This window comes from Pyxicephalus adspersus, chromosome 4 (assembly GCF_032062135.1).
Source record: "Pyxicephalus adspersus chromosome 4, UCB_Pads_2.0, whole genome shotgun sequence".
In the NCBI taxonomy this organism is placed as follows: domain Eukaryota; kingdom Metazoa; phylum Chordata; class Amphibia; order Anura; family Pyxicephalidae; genus Pyxicephalus; species Pyxicephalus adspersus.
The window spans coordinates 61,251,777-61,278,422 of record NC_092861.1 but is presented as its reverse complement, the minus strand read 5'-3'; the positions used below and the strand labels follow the sequence as shown (position 1 = coordinate 61,278,422).

The following is a 26,646-nucleotide window of genomic DNA, read 5'->3' as shown; positions in this document are numbered from 1 at the left end:
TGTCTACAAAAAACTCACTGATTACCTGAGCACCAACTCTCTCCTTGACCCTCTCCAGTCTGGTTTTAAAGCTGCCCATTCCACTGAAAGAGCACTTACTAAAATGGCCAATGACCTCATCAGAGCTAACTCTCAAGGCAACTTTTCCCTGCTCCTTCTCCTTGATCCTTCCTCCACTTTTGACACTGTATCTGATCACCCCCTTCTAATACAAATCATGCGCGCCATTGGTATCAGTGACACTGCTCTCTCTTGGTTTGCTTCCTATCTGTCTGACCGCTCCCTTTAAGTTTCTTTCAATGGTAATTCCTCCTCACCCACTCTGCTCCCTGTTGGTGTTCCCCAAGGGTCAGTCCTTGGACCAGTTCTCTTTTCTCTATACACCTCCTCTGTTGGTAGTCTCATATCCTCCTTTGGCTTACAGTACCATCTGTATGCTGATAACACTCAAATCTATCTGTCCACCCCTGACCTGTCTCCTTCAGTCCTAGATAAGGTCTCTGCTGCCTGTCGACCATATCATCATGGCTGTCTGACCAATTTTTGAAACTCAACCTGGATAAAACAGAACTCATCATCATCCCCCCCTCAAATTCCAAATCTCCCCGACATATTTCTAACTGTTAACAACACTGTTATTCGACCCTCCCCTCAGGCAACTTGACTTGGTGTCACTTGACTCTGTCCTCTAATTTACCCCCCATATTCAGAACATTTCCAGGTCCTGTCACTTTCATCTACGCAACATCTCCAAAATACGCCCCTACCTGTCCCCTGAGACCACTAAACTCCTTGTACACGCTCTTATCATCTCTCGTCTGGACTACTGTAACATCCTTCTTTCTGGTATTCTCCTAACCCGTCTGGAATGGTCTTCCTCGTCTAGCTCCTACTCATTTAAAAGAGCACTCAAAACCCATTTTTTCAAACTTGCCTACCTATCTTCTTCTGTCTTTTGAAACCATCACTACTTTCCACCACTACATATCTCCCATCCTATTGTGTGTAAATTCCCCCACCTACTAGATTGTAAGCTCTTCGGAGCAGGGTCCTCTCATCCTGTATCCCTGTCTGTATTCGTCTGTCATTTGCAACCCCTATTTAATTTACAGCGCTGCGTAATATGTTGGCGCTATATAAAACCTGTTTATTGTTAATATTAATAATAATTATAATAAACACTGCTTTCTGACAGCCATGGCAGTTTCTCTATAAAACGTTTTATTTTGAAGTTGAAATTAACTTTATTTAAAAACGAGTAGGCTGTTTTTTCACTCTTGCAATAAAGAGTGTATACACCTGTGATGTAATCACTTACTCCCCTCTTGTGACTTTCCTCTCATGTTGTAGTGCTGCTCTGAAATGTTATGACCTGTTCCATTAGGCGGCCTACCAACCACTTGTGCTCTCTTTAACGTCTTATGTTACTGAATTCTAATCACATTCCCTAAAGTTCATTACCAATATAATTTCTAATGCAGTTATGTGTGTGACTAGATACAAACCAACTTAGTGCACAGAATAAAGCCTTTCACACACCTTGCTCCTTTAAAGCACTTTATTGAAAACCTTATACCACCCAAAGAAAAAAAAAATTATTACAAAATAAAAGGAAATACCACAGCCCTAGTTTTTGATGCTTTTAGGAAGTTTGTTAGATGCCAATGTGCCTCACGTTTGCGTTTTTGACTAGCTGGAGGCTCAAAACTCTAAAAGATTATGCTCCAGTCTGTTGTAGGGGTGTGTTCTAGTGGTGTTTCCAGTACCCAGCTATTATCAGAAGGCTGTGTTGCAGGTGATTTGAGGTTGTTGGGTTTAGGTGTTTCACAAGTGTAGACCATCAGTTTTCACCTCACTCATTACTCCTTTAGAATCCAAGAGATATTTACCCATACTTACCCATTTTTTGAATAGTACATAGTATGACAGTTAAAATAAATGTTATTTAGAGTGCTAAAGAAATTAGAAATTAAAGAGTAACATTTAAATGTACATCAATCAATCAATCAATCAATCAATCGATAAGGCACATTTTAGCACTACCAGTGTAATATTAAGTTGAAAGCAAATATTTATTTAATCAGTGTTTTAAACTCCCTTATGAAACCTACAGACCCTTAAGCCTGTCTGGTAGACTTGATGAAAGGGCTTTAATACATTATTAGAGAACAATATTAGTGTTAGACCAGTTGTCCCTGAGAATCCTTTAAATCCTAAACTAAGATTATTTCCTCTCCTTTTCCAGGGCTGGGTCTTGTCAAACACCAGTTGAATACCAGAGCTTTTAATGCTCATCTGAAAGTTAAGTGACAAAGGTAATACGTTTTATACTGGATAGGGCTTAAATATCAGTTTGCAAAAAAGTCCAGAGACTACAAGACCCTGACCTATGGACTAAGGAGCTTAGTGACACAGGGATCGATTCCCACAGCGTCCCTGCTGAACCGTCCTGCTGCATCCCACTCCTGTCTGCCCTGTTGAGCTGCCATGAGCAGCACCTACTCTCTGGGCCTGATTTATTAAAGCTGTCCAAGGATGGGAAGATACACTTTTATCAGTGAAGCTGGGTGATCCATCAAACCTAAAATGGATTTCTTAAAAGTAACTTGCCATTTGTTAGCAAATTTTTTCAACACTGGACCAGATCCATTACAGGTTTGCTGGATCACCCAGATTCACTGATAAAAGTGTATACTCTCCAGCCTTGGAGAGCTTTAATACATCAGGGCCACTGTTTCTGGCTGACAGAGCATGAAGCACTTCTCGGTCTCACAAATCTGTGGGCAGTCTTGCTCACACTAAAACAGCCCAGGGTGAAGGAGCTCCTTAAAGCAACAGAGGCTAGTTTAGTCTCAGTAATGGACTAGTTTAGTAGCAGTAATGGTGGCTGGTGCTGTGACTGCACCAGCTACGTTGATACCCTGCATTGTTTCTTTGAAATTTCTGACCTGACCTGTGCCTGAACTCTGACCACATCTGCCTGCCGCCTGCCCTGACTTGTGCCTGGACCCTGACTAGGTTTGTCTGCTGCCTGCCCTGACCCTGGCTTGGCCCCAGACTGCATTCACCTACTGCCTGTCTCCACACCAAGGCTGCTCCAGCTTTTCTCCTCAGGTAGGGTGAGCTTGAGGGTTGCGACTTGGTGGCATTTAGCAGCAAAGAGCTCACTGGCCTCTAGGCTATCGGCCCATCACCCCTTGCAGGGTACCCTGGTGAAAACCTGATGTCGCATAGACTCTTGGGCCCTAACTACCTGTAAGGATCCTGCCAGGGATCAAGCAATCCTGCATGGCTCCTTGTGGTTGGCACCTTGCCAGCTGCTCAAACAATCGCTCTGCAGTGCCAGTTCTTAAGGAACCAACATCTGCACATTTCACAGCTGGTGGAAACTCACAAGAGATAGCAGTTCCCTGCAAGAAGAAGTGGTAAATGCACCACAACCTCCACATCAGTGATAACCTTGACTTAATGGTCTTTTATGAAATGCAGTATTCATTGTTTATTTAAATGAATGATGCAAAACTTGACACCTGTGTAACATATAATAATTTGAAAGAGATGCTATGGAGAAAATTTTTTTACAGCTCCAGAAATGTCAAGCAAATGTAATGAATTCGCAGTTTGTGTTTCTGTAACATGTACATAAATTCAATTTGTGATGTTTAATTCACATTTTTATATTATTTAGTTGTTACAATGTTTGTGCTTTACAGATAATAGATGATCTTACTCCCTGTATATTTATACAGTATAGTCAGCATGAGCGTACTGAGACTGCAGCATAAAAGCCATGAAGTCTATTGTTGTTAGTCAGTCAAAGCTGATTTGAACTTGTATCAATAGAAAGGAACAATAAGCACAATTATTATGTCAAACTACTAAGCAGAAAACACATATTGTATAGGTAAAGAGCAAATGTGCTCCCCTGCGTACAATTGTATTTACAAACTACACACAGAAACAAGGTTTATAAAAATCAGGATCACTTAAATGGCTACAATAAACTTATCAATATTGACATTTATATACAGAAAATTTTTTTTACATGACTATATATTCCCTCAAATTTTAAAGTGGTTCTCCATTTCCTCCATCTCCTCTCTTCTTATATGTGGGAAAAAAGAAAAGTTTCAAAGCATTAATTACCAATATCTATACACCAGCATTGCACTTTGAGATGTCCCTGTGCTGTCCCCCAACACTAAACCTGCAGAGGCTCACAAAGAATGATGCAGAGAACAGTACTAATATTACAATTTGTGTACTGTCCTGTTCATCATTACAAACGTTCCACAAGTAAACCATACTCACAGAAGTGTAAAAGTTACTTTCAGGGAGTAGTTCTGTGTGGGGAAACCAGTGGGAGTAGAATAGGACTGAAATTCTACTTTATAGGCTACTTTAAATATATATTCTTTCATAGAGTGGCTTATATGAGATTCTTTATACCTCTTTTGATTCTCAATAGGAAGAGCACTAACTTGCATTTAGAATAACCTTCCTGACAGAACTACCTGAAAAAAGTTTTTTTTAAAAGTTTACTTACTTAGTTCTGAAAGTAGCAATTTAAGTAGCAATGTGAGCTTTTTAAAAGTTTCAAGCTTTAACTTTTACCAGGGCAATGTTTGTATTTTTCCTGGACATAACACTTGACCTCCTTTTTTGTAAAATATACTTAGTAACCAACATTACTTTATAGTTCTTGAGTATCTAAATACTGGCCACAATATTTGGTCTTGTTTAAAGACTTTATTTCCAACCCAGACCATAGTACTGAACAGACACCAATTTATATCAATTAACAACTTGTTAATAGACTTAAATAAATATTAAAGATATCTGTGAAGACCGGTAAACTACTCTATAATGTGTGTTATTCTGCCTTTAAATAACGTTCGGTACTTTTGGAACCACAAATGGCCATTGCTCCCCATCAGATGTAGCTCAGGGTCATTCACCTTTCATTCAATGTAAAGGAACAAATGTATTTGTAATTTCACATGTGTCTACATGATACAGTGTAACCCAAAAGAAGATGCATGTGTACATGCATCTAGAAGTTGTTTCTCTTATTACTCTATTCCTTTATAGTAGGAGGTTTACACTGCTTCCATTATCTGACATTCAGCATATTCTATATGCAAACTGCAACAATGTGTTTAGTGCTTTATAAAAAGTAATAGGTTTACATGGGTACTGTTATGTTTATTATGTGTTATTGGTAAGAATGAACATAGTATAGATGTGTGAACCACATACAAGGCCTGTGAGTTCCTAGACAAACCAGGCAGTATGAATTAGGAAACCTTTCTATGAGAAGGTTAACACCATTGATTTTCCAAATATTTATGGTCAGTTTAACTTGTTTAGTAAATCAATGACTTCTCACAATATTATATTAAAAATTACCAAAAAAAGAATTGCCCATAACAGCCAATCAAGTGTTATCTACGTTCAATGTTCACTTGATAATAGCTGCAAACAGACTGGACCTTCTTCAGTTAAGAATTATAAAATGCCTTATTCATTGTTATGAATGAATACATTTTGCTCAAAAGGCTGGTACTGCCTCCACATGTATTCAGTAGTATGTCAATTATCTGCATAGCCACCAGTTTCTACAATGTCAGATGCTATTTGTTAAATGACCCTGCTGAATCAGAAATAAGGGTTCTTCCATTGCCAACCTCTTTTAGATCTTGTTAGCATCATGTCCGTTGTCTCCATCCTTTATGTAACATCCCAATACATAAGAGATGACTGACCTAGATCAGGAGTTCTGACATGTTCCAGTTAAGCAGGTAACCAAGTAGAAAAGCCAAGGTTGGGAATTACAGTCCGAAAGGCAATGGCACAACCCGTTTTTTTTTATTTTTTTTGTCCTGTTTCTTACTTTTGAAAATCCATATATTTCCTCAAAAAATACATAAATTCCTAATTCATATTTAGAATGCCAGTATTTAAAATAATCTAAATGCTGCAATTTTATGTTGGTACCCTCACCATTGCCTATAGTTTCTTAGATAGGGGTTGAGATTTAGGGCCGGATATATCTAGAATGTTGGCAGTAGTACAATAATGTAAAATTTTAGGGTACAAATTTGACTTTAAATAATATTTTTAGGACTCAGTCAACTAAATGTTAGCAAACTCATCTTGCAAGGTAAGCCAAGTCGTATAACCCAATGTCAGTTGTATCTAAGCAGGGACAAATCTGTTTATGTGTCTAACAAACTAAATTACAGCTCTTAGGAATGTCATGGAACACAGAACATAATGCAGATTTTATGCCCCACAGCTTTGCTCATTAACTTTATAGGCTCTGCTGAAATACAGTTTACATTTTTGTAAGAGCATTGATTAATGACCTTATTTAATGTCACAGGCCTGTGACAGTCTTGCCAATGACTCTTGTTTCTCGTTTTTCTGATAGATATGTCAGCAGGAGACAAACATTTTTGTATTTTACAAGGACAGTAATGCTATTTGCATATGATATGTTAGGCCATTAAAAAGAAACACAAATCTAAGGTTTGGGTGGTGGAAACCCAATGCATGAACCTAGGCCAGCAGGGTAAGACTGGTTACCATGTACTATAAGTCTACTCATACACAGAACAATGTGTATCGTTAACAGCTAATTTACACTGGCAGAGTGGTTACTAGTTCCTCACTGCAGTCAAATGCATCCACAAAAGGAGGCTTTAAAGTAGAACTAAAGCTGTGTCCAGCAATGAAACAGAAATAAATCAATAATTGTGGGTTTCGTTCCACATTAAGCAGTTTTCTGCTCTTGTCTTCTCATAGAGAACAAATAGGGTCTGTTGATGACTGCCCGCCAAACACCCCAACAATCTCAGTTTGACATGGCCTGAGCATGGCCATTTGCTCTTCTTGGTGACTGGCAGCCGCTCTGGAGCTGCCTCAAATTGTCAAATAAATCACTTGTTTGAACTAAGTTTTAAAGATATTTACACATTTAATATTTATTTGCAGGCACTCCCACTGACACAGTAACAAGCATTTACTACTGTTACTGACCACTGATGCAAGCATTTATTACCCCTACTGACCACTGACGCAGTGGCAGAGGGAGTTATTACTCCCACTAATATGCGGGTCATTACTACTGACATTAGAGGTCTTCATTCAACTCTGTGTGCCAATATATTTGCTAATTCTACTGTCCATATTGTAGTCCTTTTTATGTCTCCCATGCATTGGTTAGTTTGCATACCGGTATGCCATTGTAAAGGCCTTTGTAGTACCCTTCATAGCACATTTGTGTTTTCTGCTGACACTCCTATTATATACGGATTAACACAATTTAGTGCTTGTGTAACAAAATCTCAATGATACACTCTATTGCATATCATATATACATTTTGTCATTCTGTAGGTGGCATTTCTTCCATCAAACATTATCAAGTGGGATTTAATTACCTTTCATGCATATGATATCACAAAGGCTTCTTTGCCAGAACGTACTGAAAGAGTACATACTACATATAAATGAATAAAGTAATTATGTGGATCTAGCAAGAAATCTAAAGCCTCAACACAAAATCTAGATATAAATAATTCATGTAACAATTTTTACCAGGGGATTAAGTAAACTGGGACCTTTTTGTTATATAACCATCACACAATTACAGATAAATTTTATTTGAAGTTATTTTGCTGCCATATTTTGTGTACCTTAGGTAATCAGCTGTAAGCAGGGTCAATTTTCAAAGGGAGCAACATGAAATCTATTTTACTGGCTGAACAGAATAACAACTAAATGTTCACCACTTGTTAGAATGTTAATCCTATAATCCCAATATGCAGAAAAAACATGTTTTGCCAAGGCAGTTACAGTTCTTGGAAATTTTAATTGGAAAGTGTTGCCATTTTTTAAGACAGTGCAGAACCCTTGAACCCTTTTTTCAATAACAAGTGATACAATTAGTATCACAGGCTCATTTATAACCACAGCTGAATAATCAGAGTGAAAAGATACAGTTTTGGGATTATTTAAAGTGGAACTAAACTTCTTGGTGGTGAGCTTCTGCCATAATTAGCAAGTACACACAGCATTCTTGCTGATTATGGGACATATTTACCCTGTGCTGTCTCCCTGCAGCGATTACAGGCCCAACCTGTCTTCTCTGCATCCTAGGGCACAGCCATCCTCACCGCTGGCATCACGGTGCACTTCCGTGGAGACAGCCATCTTCCTCACTCTGTGGATGATGGAACATACACAGAAATTACTTTATTCCCATTGGCTAGCTCTGTGTGCACCGTGCAGTTTAGAGCTGAAACAAAAAGCCACCAGGGGACTGGGAGTTAGTTATTTGACAAAAGACACATTGCATGTATTTTCTGTCAAATAGTATTACCTCCTGGTGTTTTATTTTCACTTTAGGTCCGCTTTACAGACTAGAGTAGAAAACCACTGATTTAGAACACTTACTCTACAGTATAGTGAAGTTATTTATCTATCTCCAATTGGGTAGGCTTTTATACATATCAGCAATGCTCCATTGACCTTAAGAAAATACCCGTATCCTATTACTGTGATGGAATGTATGCTGTGTATAAAAAGGGAAATAGATGAAATGTGTATCCTTATTTAAATTAAAACATTTTCACAGACATATCTAAAAAAACCTTTCGGACAGTTTTTAGGTTTTTTCAACTTAAAACTTTGTTTATGCCAGTAATGTAATATTTATTGCATCGGGATGGAAAATGCCAAGTAATCTATTTGATTTCTATCTAATGCACAATACTGTATAGCAAAAAAGGAGTCATATATTCGGACATTAAGTCCTAGTATCTGCCACGCCTACTTAAAAATGATTTTAAACAGAGATACTTTATGAAGGATTATAAATATGACTGTATATTGTCTAGCCCAGTGTTTCTCAACTGGGGTCCTCCAGAAGTAGCTAGGGGTTTTTGTCTCCCAGGTCAGTTTAAAAGACACCAATAATTTTTTTGGCTATCTGTAAGGGTGACATTCTTCCCACTGGCTAGCAATGTAAGAAGCATTCTTCCAAATTACCATCGGTCTAAGACCTGAAAGTAATTTTAAGGGATTTCCTTGTGTTAATAAGGTCAAGAAAGGCTGCTCTAGACATGATTCAGATTTTGTACACTTTCAAGAGATTTGTTGTGGTGGAGCATTCTGTGTTCAGTTCTACAGTATATGCAATGGATATAGTATTGTGACTCCTACCAGAGTATATGGCTAACACTGGGTCTTGGGTTTCAGTCCCAAAAAGCATACTCTCCAAATTTAAGTGTTTTTCAGTATTTAGGTGACGTTTTCCCTGGGCTTCCACAGCTACTCTCACAATCACAAGGAATGTGACTACACTGTCTTTAGCAAGTTTGTATGTGTAAATAGTGGTAGACTATTAGATGGTAGTTTCCGCCAAAAGCAGGTTCTGGTATAAATAGAATATTAGATGGTAGTATTCCCCAGAGACAAGGTGTGATGTGAACTGGATATATTAGATAGACTTCCCGGAGGCATGTGAATGGTGATAATTGCCCTGTAAAATGTTGTATAACAAGTTGCTGCTATAAATATACAAAATAAACTCAAAAGGTTCTACTTGTGTTGTACATACGATAAAACAATTTATACGAACACTTGCATTAATTTTAAAATATTTACTCTTGAATGACAGGCCAACAGAATATGGAGATTGTTTTTTTTTTTTTATAATAGGCGAGAAATTCAAATAAAAAAAAAAATTCCTAACTGCACCAAAGTAAAACATTTTTTTCATAAAATCCACTTTTAGTAACTGTTTTTAGTGCAGAGAGATACCTAACCATGGTTTCTATATTTCATTTTACTACAGTTAATCCTAACGCATGTGTGATGCAAATGAAAAAAGAAAAAAAAAAATACTACTGGAACAAACAGGTGTAAGCGTGTGTATGTAGAAATAAAGTGGTTTCTTACTTTCTTCAGAAAGATCATTCTCCTCTGCTTCCCTCTCCATGTCCTTACACCATTCTTCCATTCTTTTGGTTTCTGCATGGAGCAACTTCATAAACCATGTCCCATCTTGCCGACTAGGTGATATCCGGCCTGAGTCTACTGGTTCATGAGCAGGCTCCAGCCATGGGTCTGGTGGTGGTAAATTTGATGTGTCCACTGGGGTCCTATAATCCTCTCTGTAGCTAAACAGTCCCTGAGTCCGTACTGTTCTTACTGCACCATACTGAGTTGGGGTGCTAGGTTCAGAATGTCTTTGAAATGAGGATCCAAACTGGAGACCTTTATCCTCCATTGTGATGTGACCAGGGAAGCCCTCTAATTCAAGGTCGGCTTGTACAGCTGCTGTCACACTATTTGATCTCTTGAAGCGTCCTTGTCTAAACAAATGAAAGTAAAGAAAGATCAATAAAAACCTAATATCATCAGTATGTCATCCTAGGATTTTTTAGGAAATGCTGTACATCAACTTTTTTATTGCCCATTGTGAAGATCTATGTCACACTTTTATGTATCACCATTGACAACACTTTAACAACTTAGAATATCAAATATAGCCTCCTAGAAAATATTCCTTTTAAACAGCAGGGCCACTTTCTAAATGCTTACCTTTTACCAGTTACAAGTGGTTGTACACCATTCTTATTGAGTTGCAAATTTTACAAGCCAATCAAAATGGTTTAAATGATGAGTTAGGCTACGTACACATGTGCAATAATTGTCAATAAAAAGCGAACGATTAATGACCGATCAACTATTATTCACATTAATTTTGAATGATCGTATTGTGCACAATTCTGTACATGCTGAAACGATACGATCGTCATTCAAATATATTCCACCAATAATGTACACACACTAGATACGATCGTTTGAACGATGCAGGAAGTGACATGTACAGGAGAAAGTGTATCACAGAACAATCCACGATCACTGAATGACTGTACACACAATAGATAGCGAATCATCGTCGCCCAATCTGATACGGTTGTTCATTTTCAGCCACATTCCTCGTTCATCGGCGTCGTCTGCCAGTCGTTGTTCACTTTTTTTGTTAACAATTATCGATCGGTCATTAGTGGTTCGTTTCCAAAGAAAATTATTGCAAATGTGTACGTATCCTTACCTTGGCAGAAACAATAGATGGGACTTTAGTGCATTAGTCATCTATTGTTTAGCATTTATTGAATGCCTTCCAAATTACTGTTATTATTAGTATACATATTAGTAGATGTAATCCAACCTATTGGATGCTCTTGGATTTTGTACTTGGATTTGTAATAACCTTAAAAAGTGAACAGATTTTTATTTTTTATTTTTAGTGTAAACTATTACATTATTGTAGTCCCCATTCCTTTGCTTTTTCTTAATAGAGTCCTTAATAGAATTACCAGTATAATGATTAAAGAAAAGTTGACCACTATCACTTTAAACAGTCATAAGAAATTTTTGGTGATTTGGTCACCTTGGATGGAATACTGTGGAACCAGATGCGAGTCTTTGATATATTGAGTTTTGAAGTGTTGTGGCCCACTTAGAGAAGTTGACCCTACTCATCCCCTTCTTTTTTTCTTGTTCATTTCCTTCCCTCCTTCTAGCCTCCTTTAGTTTTCTTATCTCTAATTCCTATACTATTCTTTTAAGTTATTTGATATAATCTTTGTACCTGGTTTATTTTTGACTTTGTGCTGTGAATTCTTTGGGCCTGATTTGTTATTGCTCTCCAAGGCTGGAAAGATATACTTTTATTAGTGAAGCTGGGTGATCCAGCAAACCTGGAATCACCCAGCTTCACTAATGAAAGTGTAACCTCTCCAGCCTTGGAGAGCTTTAATAAATCAGGGCCTTTATCTATTTATCCTCACAAAAATGAGAGTGAGATGAAACGAAGAATAAGAGGCTACACTTTTTTAACACAATTTAGTTAAAAAAAAAACAAATAAAAAAAAATTGCCAAGAAACTTTCTTAATTAATCACCAAATGAAGCAATCATGATTTGTTGCATACTGTAGCCCAGAGAACCCAGGAATTTCCAAAATCAATAAATTATTTCTATTTCTAATAAAATTATTTCTATATATCTCTGCACTGCTTTATCAAATAAACTTGTAGGTGACTAAGAAACCTAAAATAGTTTTTGGTCTTATAAAAAATACTTATAGTTTCTAAACTCTGCAAAGCATTAATCTGTGTGTGGCCATATGACAAACTACAGACAAATATTAGGAGAATAAAATAGTCAAAGGAAAATGGTGAAACACGGTGAAAAAATTATCACGGTTCGTAGTGGTTTTTACCTTTTTTCATCTTCCACTTGTACCCCAACAGAATGATATTCTCTTCCTTTACTCTCTGAATCTGAATCAGCTGCTTCCACCTAATTTAACAAAGAAGTTATAGAAGAATAAGTAGTAAAATGCATTCAGCATTAGTATATTACAATGTCATCTTACAAGTGTTAGAATCCCTTCTGGCAAATTCAGAAAGTATTGTATATGTGCATACAATAATGAGATGAAATTGAGCTACATAACTGAAGATATGGGGGTTGATTTTGTAGACTGAGCACTGTGCAGGCATTAAAGTTTGGGAAGCAGTGGTTTTAGATCATAGGGTAAGATTGAAGGATAACCAGCACCACAAAGGAAAAATTGGTTGCATGCTCTGTGATAAGCAGTGAACTGTACCAGTATTGTAAAATAGGATCTAAAACTCCTTCTTAAAGAGTATCTGAACCCAACAGCAAGAATGTCATTGCACTTTTTCGTTTTATTTTCATACTTGAAAATACCTAATACTAGTTACAAACTTCTTGTCCTAGCTTACTTAATGATACCAATAGAGGCAAAGCCTTTACAAACAGGACTACAGACCAACCCCCACTTCTCTTTTTCATAGGGGTAAACAAAAATGGTAACCGATGACTTTTGCTTTATTTAACAACTATAACAAAACTCTTTTAATGAGTAAGATGTGAGATTTGTATATACTTTTACAAGTCTGTATCCTTGAATCTACACAACTTCATTGAGGTATGTCTGTAAGCAAACCTTTTTTTTTTGGATAGAGTGGGGTGAGGTTAGTACACTGCCTGTACCTACCCTATGGAGATTCATTCTTGTTTTGTGCTCTGGTGATTATTGCTGGAAATGAAGGAACATTTTTAATTGCTACCAGGACTGGAATAGAGGGGGGCATTTGTCTAGTAGCAACTTTGAGGGAGTTTACCCCATTTTAGAGAGATATCCTGGCCTTTCTGGTTTGTATACAGGACATACTATGAAACGAAATAATTTGTAAAAAAGTTGTCTCTACAAACACTATAGGGTAACCAATACATATGTATTAATTTATAATTTATTCAGTTTAAATGTTCAGTTTTGCAACAGATTTGTTTTTGTTTTTCTGTGAATATACAGTGATTTTGCCTATATGTTGTTTCATATGTTCAGGAATACAAATCAGATCAGACTCATAAACAACTAATGGGTCAGAGTCCTCGGTTTGACAGCCAAGGACAGAAATACTGAAGGCCATGTCGCACAGGCGAATGCTCTGAATTGCTAATGCAGTGAAATAAAATGATTTGTACCTGGTAATTTAATTGCTAGAATTGTCTACAAAATAGTGATTTGTAGGTATGCCAATGGAAGGGAATTAGGAACGATTGGCGGTACTGCCAATGACACAAAATACTGCTAAAACTCACTGGCTGAGAGACTAAGCCTCAAATCAATAAAAAAATAATGGGTTATTGATTCCATAGACTATGGAATATTTTTATAATTTTTCCCTCCCAAAATTTACCTAAATTTTACCCAACATTTGCAGATTAAAAAAAAAAAAAAAAAAAAAAAAAAAGAATGATTTATACAATTGACCCATGATTTATACAATTTCTAATTGATTCCAAATTTAGATGACTTGTGGGTGAAAACATTTATGAAGAGACCATAATGGTTTTCTTATATAAATAATTAATTTTCATGAAATAGGTAAAAATGATCACCTCAAATAAATCCCCTGAATGGCATGGCCCTGACACCGGCCATAGGTGTAACAATGGCCACACATTTTATTTCTAAAAAAAAATTGACAAAAATTGCACTAGCATAAAAATCATTATAAACACAAATAATGTGTATATAAACCTAAAACATTTCTAGAGTCCACTTAGAAAAACATTAGGGTTCAAAACATTCCACGAAGATCACTATTCCATACAAATGACTTCTCATTTGGATATCATTATGTAAGAAATTCTTTGTGGTTTCCTCCAAACTGTGTGATTACCAGCACAGACTGTCACATGGAAACTCACTTCCCCTAATTTAAATTCCAAAATTTTTGCAAAGTGCAGAAAGGGCAAAGGATAGTATTGCATTGCAAGTGAAGACACTGAAGGTCCATCCACAACCAAAAGCATCAAAGAGATAATCAAAGTCCCGGTGTGCGTGTGGGGATGGGGGGCTGGTGAAGGGGTGCAAAGGATAAAGTAAAAGTATTTTTTTTTTTACCAGTACTGTAAATGTAAATGAGTATTTATCCCTTACAGTATGAGGGTGCAAGGTTAATGTTGAACAATTGTCTGGAGTTGAGCATTACCTTACCCTCTCCTCAACAGTACATGCTCACCTTTCCACCTTGTCTCCATCTGGCTGCTGGGCCTTGGGAAAAAAAGCCCTGTGTAAGCTTTCAAACCAATTACTGTGACAGTGCTGCGCCAATTCCAAGGCACCCGTACTGTCATATGAAAAAAGGGGGAGAAAGTCACCTCCCACAATATCAGGAACTACATTCTGGTATACTTTGCTCTTGGAGATTGAAGTGACCTATATGGCCAACAGAAAGGTTCACTTTACTTCAAGGGTCAAACACAATGCACAACAATATAATCACTGCTGGGTATATTATATATTATTGATATAATAAAAAGTAAAACTCAGAGAAAACTTAGAATAATCTAACTCAGATTTAGGCTTACAAATCATTTCATTAACAGTACCAATATTTACTTAGCCCTAAGTATGACACTTGTATTTTAAACAGCCCTTTGCAACCAGCTTCCAGCTTTGCAGTTTTAAAATACGATAATGCATTTTCTTTGGTCAACATGTTATATATGCCTGGGGCTTGCTGACAATTTTATTGCTAAAACAACTGATCCATATCTGACACTAAAAACTGTTTAGAAGGCATATACAGGTGTAGTTACATGTTTAGTCTTAGTATTGCAATTGCAGTCCTACAACTCTTCACATGCAAGGTTGTTTGAGAGCATCCTGCCAAAGTGTATTCTACAATTAAAGGTAAAGCTTGGAATTTTTCCTTAAGCTCTGTACAGAAAGCCAATCAAATAAGCAGAAGGTTAGGATTTCTGTCCTGAGACTAAGCAAATATTCAGTAGGCTTAGTGAGTAAGGTGAAGCTATGTTCATGTCAATCAACCAACTGTACGTAAGCAGCACTCCAATTTCACCTCCATTATACACTATATTCAGGAGTAAGCCTATTAACTATGATAAGTTAACATTTACTTTGCTGGGTGAACATTGACTATTCAGTAAATCAAAACCAGAGAATTCTGTATACATGGTTGCAAGGGAAATCATTTAGAATATTAGGACTGGTGGTAGAAAATCATAGTTGACTGAAGCTTGAAAATGAATTATTTTTTACATCTATAGCATTAAAAAGGAACTCCAAATTAAACTAAAATGCAACTTTCATATGCATGGCTATCATTATACACAGTCTTGTAAAAAAAAAAAAAAGTATGTACACCCCATGAAATTGTTGACTTTTTTAATAAATTTGAACAGGCAAACAGCTTCCCATTTAAAGAGTGCCTACAGATTAATTTTGAATTATTTAAATAATGAGAAAAGGTAACCTGGTGTATCCAATTTTATATTTTAAATCAGTGTTTCCTGACCTATTTAGGATGGGGTAACCCTTGAAATAACTTGCAGGGAATGCCTGGTAAAATTACTATATCCACAGCTCACAGTATATTAGTGGGTCAGTAGGAAGAATGCCTCTTACATTGCCTACCAGTGAGAAGACTGCCACCTTTACATATAGTCAGAATGATAATTGGTGTCAGTGGTAACTGACATGGGAGGTCCAAATTGCTTATTGCTTAAGGAACCCCTAGCAATCCCTGGAAGAACCCCAGATTTCCACAGAACCCTGGTTAGGTAATATTGATATAAATGAATAAAAATACTGATTTTTTTTTTTACCAGGAAACAAACACACATTTCAATTTAATCAAATTAGAAAAGCATTCCAAATTAGAATCAGAATCCAAATTAGGTGGCAATGTTTAAAACCTCCTTAGGTATGCAGGGGGAACCTGTCTTCTTTAATCCTCCCATATCTAGGGTCTGGGGTTTCATTTGCTACTAATCAAAAGTTTTTAAAGTACACAGAGGGAAGAACATGGATCAGGAGAGTGATCAAAAATGTAATTCAGATGATGTCGGAAACTGGTAATCAGGTATACAACACATTGCTAAAGAAGATAATAACAACTTCTGATGACAGGGGTGTAGTTACTCCACAATCTTAAACATATAGCGCTATCCTTCTATTACTAGACATCATATATACTATATACACAACAATTTCCTTTGGATAACAATGATATTTACGTGTCACAAAACAAATTATGTTAGATTTCATCTTTTTTTTTTTTTAAGACTTAAAAAACTGATTGTTTCTCTTCCAAGATCATCGTTATGTAAGATGTGAAGGTAATTTAGGAAAATGTAGAATTACATTTAAGAAAGCGCTTTCTGAAATTATTGTTTAAATTACACAATCAACTGTGTAGTAATTATCATTATTGCATAATATTTTTCTAATTAACAGAAAGTTAGATAAGGATATAGTAGTATAGAAGAGTTTCATAATAGAATCATTTTTTTATAACATTTATGGACAGATATGTAAATGTTAAAAACTGAAAAAAAAAACAAATACATTTAAAATGTACAGCAGGTGTTAGTATTTAATAACAGCAATTCGATATATTATCCAGTGCTCACTAAAATACCAGCTTTGATTGCTAAACTTCCTCTAACCTGCAAAAGTATGTATTATAAAATGTCAGCTACATGTTATTGTTTAATTATCAAATATCTAAATTTCATTATAAGCATGGAAACGTTTACATGCACATGTGAATATAATAATAAATATGATTATTAATAATACACTTTTTTTATTTAAGACATACTGATAATATAAAACTATATATATATATATATATATAGTTTGTTCTGTTCTGGGGCTGGTTTCACTTGGAATCTGCAAAAACAGGGTGGGGTAAATTCCCAATTCCAGGCCCAACATCTTCCTTAGGCCCAGAAATCTATTTAGAACACCCAGTGCTAGGCAGCAAGTGTGGCTTTTGGTTAGACTGTCTGTGGGTCATTTTGTCTGTTGCTGCAAAAAGAAAACATTTGTTTATGCCAGCCAGGAGAAGACTTTTTATTTTTTAATACTTAAATGTATTTTAAACGCATCCTGTTTAAATGCTTGCACTGATTATTCGAGAGAGTTCTATTTAGAGCTCTGCTGTACACATATGTACTAAAGAACATTCTGACAGGAGGAGCAAGTTCAGTGTGCTGCTGCTTCATGGGCGATTCAGAGATTGTGGGCATCCAAGTGCCCAAGCTGCTTTGCATAACTGCAGCAAAGTAATGTAAGACCACCAATCTGGCTGGACTGCCTGAGATTTCTTTGTAAATTTCAGTACTGGATGGATAAAAGCACAAATTGTTTTAAAGGCATACCGAACTACATTATGTGTATTTCAACTGTTAATCAAGCTTTCCACGGGTTCTTTTTCGAAGAAAGGTCACATTCTAGCTAAGAAATTAACCTGAAAATATAATTTAAATATAATAGATTTTTTAGTAATCCTTTTAAGTGCAGAGTTGAATTTCTTTTTTTAAAAAGGATGTCATTTCTAGGTCAGTGCACCAAATAGACTTCAACAATCAGCTAAGAGTGTTTCAAAATGCGTCAAGAAAACGATTATTAATGAGGTGTAGATGTGATACATTTGAGTATTTAGAGAGCATCTGACCTAATAAAATCATTATTTATGTTGCATTGACTTTCATTCACTTAACCTCAAGGAGTTTAATTATTAAGATTAATTGCTTAAGCTTTAGAAAATGTTCTAGGGATGATTTCTAGTTAAAATTATGTTGTTTTGCATTATTTCCTTTATTATTCAGTGGATACAGGAGGCTTCTGTGATTCATTAATAGTTTTGTCATGAGCTTTTACCTGGGCATATTGATTTTCACACAAATACTAGTTTTAGTTATGCAAAATGCGCTACACCCAAGGGCAAAGTTATTAGAATACATAGCATACCAATTTATCATTAGAATAGGTTTATCTTGCAGTAAAAAAAGGCAAAACATAATTTTATGATTAAATGGATAATTTAAATCTATGTTTAAATACACATACTGTACATTTAATTTTTTGTAAAGCAAAAGGCTATGACGAAAATTCTGAAGGTGTTTATGGTACTACCGTGTTTCCCCGATGATAAGGCAGGGCCATCAAATAAGACAGCCCCCCCTTTTTAGGTAAAAATGAAAAATAAGCCCCCCCCCCGCAAATAAGCCACCCACCGATTACTTACCAGAATGGGTGACTCCGTGTGTGGTTCCTCCGTGTGTCCTCTTCATGAAGAGGAAGTGACAGGACTGAAGTGACTCCGCCCACGCAAACACACGTGACTCCGCCCACGCAAACACAGGCAGCTTCCCTCATCCCTCCCTAACGGAGACTGCAGGATCCGATCCGCCGGTCCGGTCGTTCGTTTCCAGCGACTTTCCTCGTTCGTCGGCGTCGTTGGTTACTTTTTTACGAACGATTTTTCGCCCAATCGATCGTTCGTCGTTCGATTGGAACGATAAAAATTGGAAGTGTGTACGCACCTTAAGAGTCAGTCCCCTTGTGATAGCAATATATTTGAACGTGTTTGTTGTATAATGACAAATATATTGGGTATTGCTGTACTTAACAGGATGACAGAAACAATTAAAAAACACTATTTAGAATTTACTCTAAACTAATAAATAGTTTCAAAGCATAATCTATACATATTTTTGTATGCAATTTCAAGGCATGTCAATTTTTTTTTTAAGTGCAGTCTCATCCTTTCAAATTTTACCAAAAATGGAAACTTACTGAGTTTTTAAACACAAACGTGCTTTTTTTAACTAAAATTATGGGTTTGATAAGCATTTGTACAAATCAAATTTGTAAATTCCATATTTTTATTCTTTGTTACCCTATAGCTGGAGCAATAGCTTTCCTATCTATGCCATAGGTCTTTACCTTGACAATGACATAAAGCTAGCTACCTCTGGTAGCTTGTTTAATGACCCAAGAAGTATTTAAGCCTGAAAGTCACTATTACAGACAGCTATCAATTTTGAAGGACAAATCAATAATGGCAACCTAAATATTTTCTTAGACCTGTTTACCTTTGTACTCTAATATAAACCAAATTTTTTTTCACTGGAATCCTGGTTTATACTTGGGTGGCACCTTGTGGCATGCGATGGAACTGCATTTGTATCTGGTTTAATAGATTACAGCTAATAAAGACAAGATGTTTGTACCACTTTACATAAGGATACAGCACCATTTATTAATATATTTTAAAGACTATTATTAGCAGATGACCAACTGGACAATACAGACACTTACTTGTTCCAATTTTTTATTGTACATATTGGTTGAACGTCCTATAGACAGCCAATTGTGATGACAAATGTTCTCATTGTATAATGGTATATATTATACAAAAATCCCACGTTTGCATCTCATTCACAAAGGAGGGACATTAGAATCTCCTACAATGAGGCTGTTCTCATGAGGTAGTAATCACATTTAATCAAGCAGAATCTACTTTCTTATTTTATATGACATATCTCTTTATTTTACATGTGCAAATTTTAATACACAAAATGCTCATTTGTGTAGATATTTCTGGCAGGGTTTTATGATATCTCTGCCAAGCAAGAGCAGTTATACTCTGATAGCTATGCTAATATTTCATTTTACAACAATTATGACTATTGAGAACCATGTTACATAAATGTTCCAGTTCTGAATTGTTTCCTATTGTTTTTTTAGTTGGTAAAAAAACTTTCATTTCTAGCTGCCAATGTACTGTGATAATGAGTACACTGACCTGTACGCCCTAAAATAGCTCACCATCTACATGTATTTACCACACTGGACTCTTGACTGGCAAACAGGAATGTAACTAATTTCTTTTTAAGTGCCAGTTAACTCATTTGGCCCTTTTAGATGATGCAATTTAATGCGTGAGTGGTAATTGTAAAGCTTTGTTTTCACTCTATATTTGTAGAACTTAAATGAAGCTTCTGTGCAAACTTTACCCTTTTTAAACTGCTTTAACTCATTCCTATTTCTCTTCAATTCATTTAAATTCTAAACAACTAGTGAATGTTTGCTTTTTATTTTATGATGCATTTCCAAAATGAGCTCATTTGAAACTGAAATGTAAACTGCAGTCTCCCATCTTTTCTGGGTATATGGTACATACGGTCCAATAGATGGCATTGTAAGAGACCAAATAAAATGTAGAGACCAAAGAGCATTGTAAGAGACCAAAGCAGATACACATTGTGCATATAAATGTAAAAATGTAAAGGCCACCATTTAATATAATATAATATATATATATATTATATAATATATAAATATATGAAATATGTTCTACCTGGATTCCAATTGAGGAGCGCCGCTTTTTAAGGAAGTCATCTGTCCTGCTCACTAGAACAGCCTTGTCACTGGTGCTCCGAACAGAACTGCTTTTACTTTCCGAGGCATGGCGCTTTGCTGCAGCAGACTCCAAGGCAAGGTTCATGGCCTTGTTACTATCCAGGCTGTCTGTAGAATTGTAAAGACCCCGGCCATCTAAAGGCCATGGGGACATCCTTTGAGTCCGGTCATGATAGGCATCCTGGGTAGATTCTGTGCTGCTTTGTGCTGTCACTGAGATGAGCGGCTTGGAAGTTGTGCGTGGGGGTACAGGCGGAGGTGTTTTTTTGTAATTCGGATATGAAACAGCTAAAAAGAAAAAAAAAGATAATTTTTATATGTTATTTTAGTACTACGTTACAGTGTCATTTATTTGAATTGATACTAATAAAATACCAACAGCAGTATGCAATAACTTTACAATTTACATATATATAGTAAATCACTATTACCTGTTTTGTTTTTTTTGCAGCAGTGTAAACTTTCTACTTACTACTAGGTCAAAAATACATTTATTACAAGCTGGTATTGCAAAGACTGCTTAGTATTCTTATAGGAATATATGACTTCTGCCAGACTGATTTAATCCAATAGATTATGTCGTCTGTGATAGCAGAGCAGGAGGTTGTGTGTCTCTCCCTAAATAATTAATGTCTAAAACTTTAACTGTTATATTGCTTAGAGATCAACTTTCCGGGACAACAAGTTGTAACTATAAAATATTCACATGCAATATTTTATACCTACCTGATTAGTAAAAAAATAAATATATATATTTTATTTTTTTTTACAATAGAACATAACACAATAAAAAATAGGAGAACAAATTAAAAATAATACCAGAGTTTGAACTCATACATAATCTTTAATGAGTTTGTCACTGAAGTTGCTGCCATAGGTGACTAACCTGTTCTAAAACTATCTTTGGCACTGCTTCCCTTTATAATCACCTCACCTCAGCATGGCTTACTTAGGAGTTGAGCTGAGACATCACACGGTTCTCATTTCTCTTGTAAAACAGAATGCTGAGGGCTGTAAATGATCTAACAGCTTGTGGATGTGCATAACAGTATGTGGAATACTGCAAATCTTTCCTGCAAGCTCTGAAGTACATGAATGTGATTAATATTTGTAAAAAAATAGGCTTACTTTTTGGAAACAGCCACCACACAAACTGGAAACCTAATCCACTTCTAAATCCAAAATCTGTTGGAGATAAATGGGTCTCAAGAGGGACAAGGCCCAGTGAAATATAAGAACAACTGACTTAATAATGAAATATATATATATATATAGTTCATATATAGTTAATATAGTTTAATAAGTTTAATATAGTTCATACTAAAAATATATATAATCCTTTAAGAAGACCACTTTTAGGTTCTATGCACCGCAATACGTGCATAAATGCAGAGAAAAGTATGAATTTGTTCTCTTTGACTTCCCCCACTTAGGCTGTACAGTTCCTAGGCACAAAGAATAATAATTTGTAAGTGATCCGGTTTTGTTGCACATGTTCACACATATAAGTATTACTACAAATGTATCCACTGCTTATTTTAAATGAATACCAGGTACTGCATCAATCAATCATAAAATAAGTGCAGGTAGTGCAGTATCATGCATACTCCATGTTGAATATCTTTGCCTTTTCCAATTTCCACTGGGAGAGAATTTTGCTTTTTAAATATATATATATATATATATATATATATAAATATAAATATATATATGCTACTTCCCTCTCACAGGAAAGAATAAATGAGAAGTCTTAGTTATATCCTACCTATAGACATAGTCTGTTGGTACTGTGCAAAAAAAACATATTTTTTTACTTTGGCAGTTTCAAAAATCTTCAATAGCTTCAGATTAAAAAGAAAGGAGCAATCCGAAATAATATTATATTACACAAATGGACTTCATGGCAATTAAACGTGGTATAATACTTTTAACAAAGAACTATAAAAGGTTGGCTGCACAGTATACATCAAGATAGACTCTTGTTTTGCTCCTTTTATAGATGCAAGTCTTCTTATCTGGGAAAATGTACCTGACTGACAGCTTCTTTTGGTCAAGCAAGAGCAACTCTAATGGCTTATTTATTCTGACAATGTGACTGGCAGCAAGTGATGTATCTCACTACAGTTATTGCAGGTTCTGCATTTTCCCTTCTAGCTTACCAATGCTTAAATGACTTTCTATCACTTTACCAGTTCACTTTGTGCCGAAAATGTCCCATCATGCTCACAAGGTAGATTTCATCACTAATAAGACTGCTACTAATTTTGCACTAGGGACATGGTAATGCTGAGCTGCTGAAAATATTTCCTCATTAATTTTGGTTGTATCAATTTTTTTTGCTTACAGAAAATGTTTTATTGTGGTAGAAATAAATTTATTTTTTAAAAATCTTATCTAAATTTAATGAATAGATTTAATGATAAACTCTAGACAAATAGCACCACTTTGCAGTTATATATACATAAAAAAATACAATTTAATGTATCTCTACAAATTAGTACTTTGATCTTACATTACAGTAATGCCCTGTATTGAGAGGAGTAGTAAACATAAAAAGGGGGAAATGGCAGAAAGAGAAAAGAGTTCCATGTGTAATTTTGACTATTGTTAGAGACTGATCTGTATTGTTGCTGAAATAGAGGTCAAACGTCTGGCTGTGCTGTCTGGCAACAGAAGCTACATCACAACTAGCTTCAATGAGCTGCAAATAATTTGGCTGAGGCTTCATTAGAAATATTTCATCTTTCTTCTTGTCCTACTGACATAGAAAATGAGGGAAAGTCTCAAACAGCAACACAGACAAATACTTTGTATGTAATTGTTTTTTGGGCAGAATATTGGTATTATCAAACAAACATTGCACTGGTACTAAATGACCCACTTATTTTACCTCACTGTATAGGTTATGTTATGTATTTCAGCTTAGACAGAATAGCGTGATCTGGTGCTGCACAACCTGCCTTCCTTGTTGCTCTCTCTTTCATTTCAGAAATTTCAGCAATAGACAATAGTCATTCAATTTTTTTTATGTATCTCAGCTAAGAAGGTTTTAGGAATACTAAACTATCAAAAGCAATGTTTTAATAAAGACAACAGCTTAACCTTTATGTATGCTCTACCTAAATCAAACCTTCCCCCTCAACAGTTGCTCACCTAGATGCATTCCAGTGTCACAGGCTTTTCCAATGAGACTTAATATAGAGCTACATTCAGGTCTATAGGGGTAGAGGCAGACTTGTGAGATAAAAGTTTTATCTCTAATAGTCAGCTCAGGTTTTCATTAAACATATAACAATGTTACATAAGTCACAGTGCCTCCACGTTCTACAGCATCCATTTTGTTTGTTATATGATAATTCATAAGTAGACAGGCTGTTGGTCTGACACACAGAAAACATTCTGTACCTTTCAAAGCAGATAAATATTTCAGGGCTGTATTATAAAATGAAAACAATAAACCACGCATAATAAACCATAGATTGATAAGAGCTGAACATATTTAATACAAAAGAAGTGGCCTAAGCAGGTGCACATTATTATGTGAGAAATAAGCAAATGTATCACTGGAAATTTTCAAAGCTTGGCAGTCAATTATTATTTTCTGCAATGATTATAGTTGATGAATGACTGATTGGAACAGATCTTATGCTGAATAATTTGGCAGGAAACCATCTTAATAAAGATATAAAATATCAGTGGCAAATTGGTAAGTATTTTTGAACAGCCATATGGGAAAATGTCAAATGTCACTTCTGTTGCGTTTTCATAACTTTAAAGCTGCTTTGGACAGATTTCTAGGTGCGTGTTATGTAAAGGTGTTAGCTTAGGGTCTGCATTTCTCTTTGAAACCTATGGGGAGGGTGTCAGCCAAGATGGTGGACGTAGTCTGACTGCACTCCACACCACCTGGGCACAGCTAACAGCAGCATCACCTGCCATATCGCGCACATCAATTCACCACCCTCCCCTTCTGCTCACCTGGCATTCATAGGCTAAAATCCCAAGATCGTAGGATGCCAAGGGCGGCTCTCCAGGCTCCCAGCCAGAACCATGTGTACCTCAAACATGGAACCTTCTCTTCCAGCCGATGACTCCCCATGCTCTAAAGAGGAGCCAGATTTTATTGATGTCTCTTTAAATGATAGCTTGCCATGAAACAGGTCCTCAGCCTGCCTTCCTCACTGGAGAAGCTGTGCTGCTGGATAAAATTCATTCCATGCTGCAGTGCAAGCTACAGTAGGACCACCAGAATCTATAGAGGACCTTACCTCCACCATTACCGCTCTGCTGCAAGAGGTATTGCCTGCTCTCCCTATTGATAAACTGGAGTTGGATCAAATATACCACGTCATAGGTTCCAAACGTTCCAACAGCCATCTGAAGGATATCATATTTAAACCTACCTTCTACTGCACCAATGAGACTATCCTGCCAGGTCAGAGCTCTCATTCCAAGGGTCCCAGTACCAGGTCTTTGCAGACTTGTGCCCGACCATGGTCCAGAAAAGGCGAGCCCTTTGACCATTTTTTCAAGTCCTTCAGGACTTTGCATTTGCATCTGCTATATATAAAAAATTTGCATCTGCTATAGATGGGGGTTTCCATTCAGCGTGCACTTCACCCATAACAAGAAGCCCTTCTCCTTTTCTTTACCCGCATGAAATTGTAAGGTTTTCTGTCAACTTTCCTTACCACTTCTTGTGAAATCACACTGACTTTGCCATCGTGTTCTCCATCTGTGCCTCCAGAGCTCCAGGCCACTGTTATCCGGAGAAATTGGTCTGCTCCCCCTACGCTGTCTCCAACTACCTCCCGAACTGTAGGTGGCAATGGTTGATCCTAGATACCTACCTGGTGATTAAGGACTCCTAGAAAGTACCCTTCTTCTTCAAGTATACCTTACCTTTTACTGCTCTTGCTATTTACTAAGGGTACATTTTTTAGATGATGCAAATACTATTTTCGCTTATTTACTATTGCTTAATTTATTAAAGCATCACCTCTACATAAATGCCTTATACCTTCTTTCCCCCCCCTCCATCTCCCCCCTTTCCCTCCCCCCCATACAATCCCCTCTCTTCTCCACCCAGAAGGGCGGGAACACACGGTTAAACTGCTCAGTAGTAGCAGAGGTTAACTTTGTACTGATTCCACTGCCTCCATTAGAGTCAACACCTCATATTTCTTATTGTGTACTGATCATGATATTTTGCCTATGTAATACCTATTTAGGCCCTTGGTTCCCCTGTAGGCACCAATCTCTGCTGGTTTAATAATTACCTGACCCCGGTATTACTCCCTGAAAAAACTTAGTTAGGTTCCCTACTATAGTCATTTCTGTTGCTTTTCCATTCCTTTTAGACATGCTGTCTCCTAAGCTTTGCTAATCCCCGAGTGGGCGCTCTCCCCTACCTCACTACCTGAATTAGAGAGCACCCATTTTTCATCTGGTACCTTGTACTGCATTAAAAAATGCACTCTTTGTTGTTTTGGTTGTATGTCTTCTTCCATTTTTGTATCCCTGACCCTCCTGTGGCACTTCCCTCCTCTCCTAATGATTCCCCCTCTCTCAATCCTCGAGAAACAGTTAGACCCCTATTATATCACATAGCCTGCGGCTTAGTTTCCCAGTTTGCCATGATGGGTCTTTGGATATCCTCCCACAATGTCCAGGATTTCAACTCTGTGGAAAAGTGCACCAAAGCTTTCCATTACTATAAATCCAGCAAAGCAGACATAATGCCCCTGATTCATCAATGAAATCCGCGCTCGCTGGAAGCGCGAAAGTACGCG

General features: G+C 36.5%; 1 protein-coding gene and 1 long non-coding RNA gene across 6 annotated transcripts in view; one reads left to right on the top strand and one right to left on the bottom strand.

The window, feature by feature from the left end:
• The window catches only part of DLGAP2 (DLG associated protein 2), a 433,479-nt gene that overhangs the window by 7,932 nt on the left and 398,901 nt on the right, over window positions 1-26,646 (bottom strand). For all 5 annotated transcript variants that reach the window (XM_072408410.1, XM_072408412.1, XM_072408411.1 and 2 more), the window contains 3 exons: window positions 20,793-21,142; window positions 12,299-12,378; window positions 9,965-10,380 (listed from right to left, as the gene is read on the bottom strand). In XM_072408410.1, coding sequence (XP_072264511.1) covers window positions 9,965-10,380; window positions 12,299-12,378; window positions 20,793-21,142 — 846 coding nt within the window. The remainder of the gene's footprint in view (window positions 1-9,964; window positions 10,381-12,298; window positions 12,379-20,792; window positions 21,143-26,646) is intronic.
• Window positions 1-26,646, top strand: part of LOC140328647 (uncharacterized) — a 64,978-nt gene that overhangs the window by 21,799 nt on the left and 16,533 nt on the right. The window lies entirely within an intron of this gene.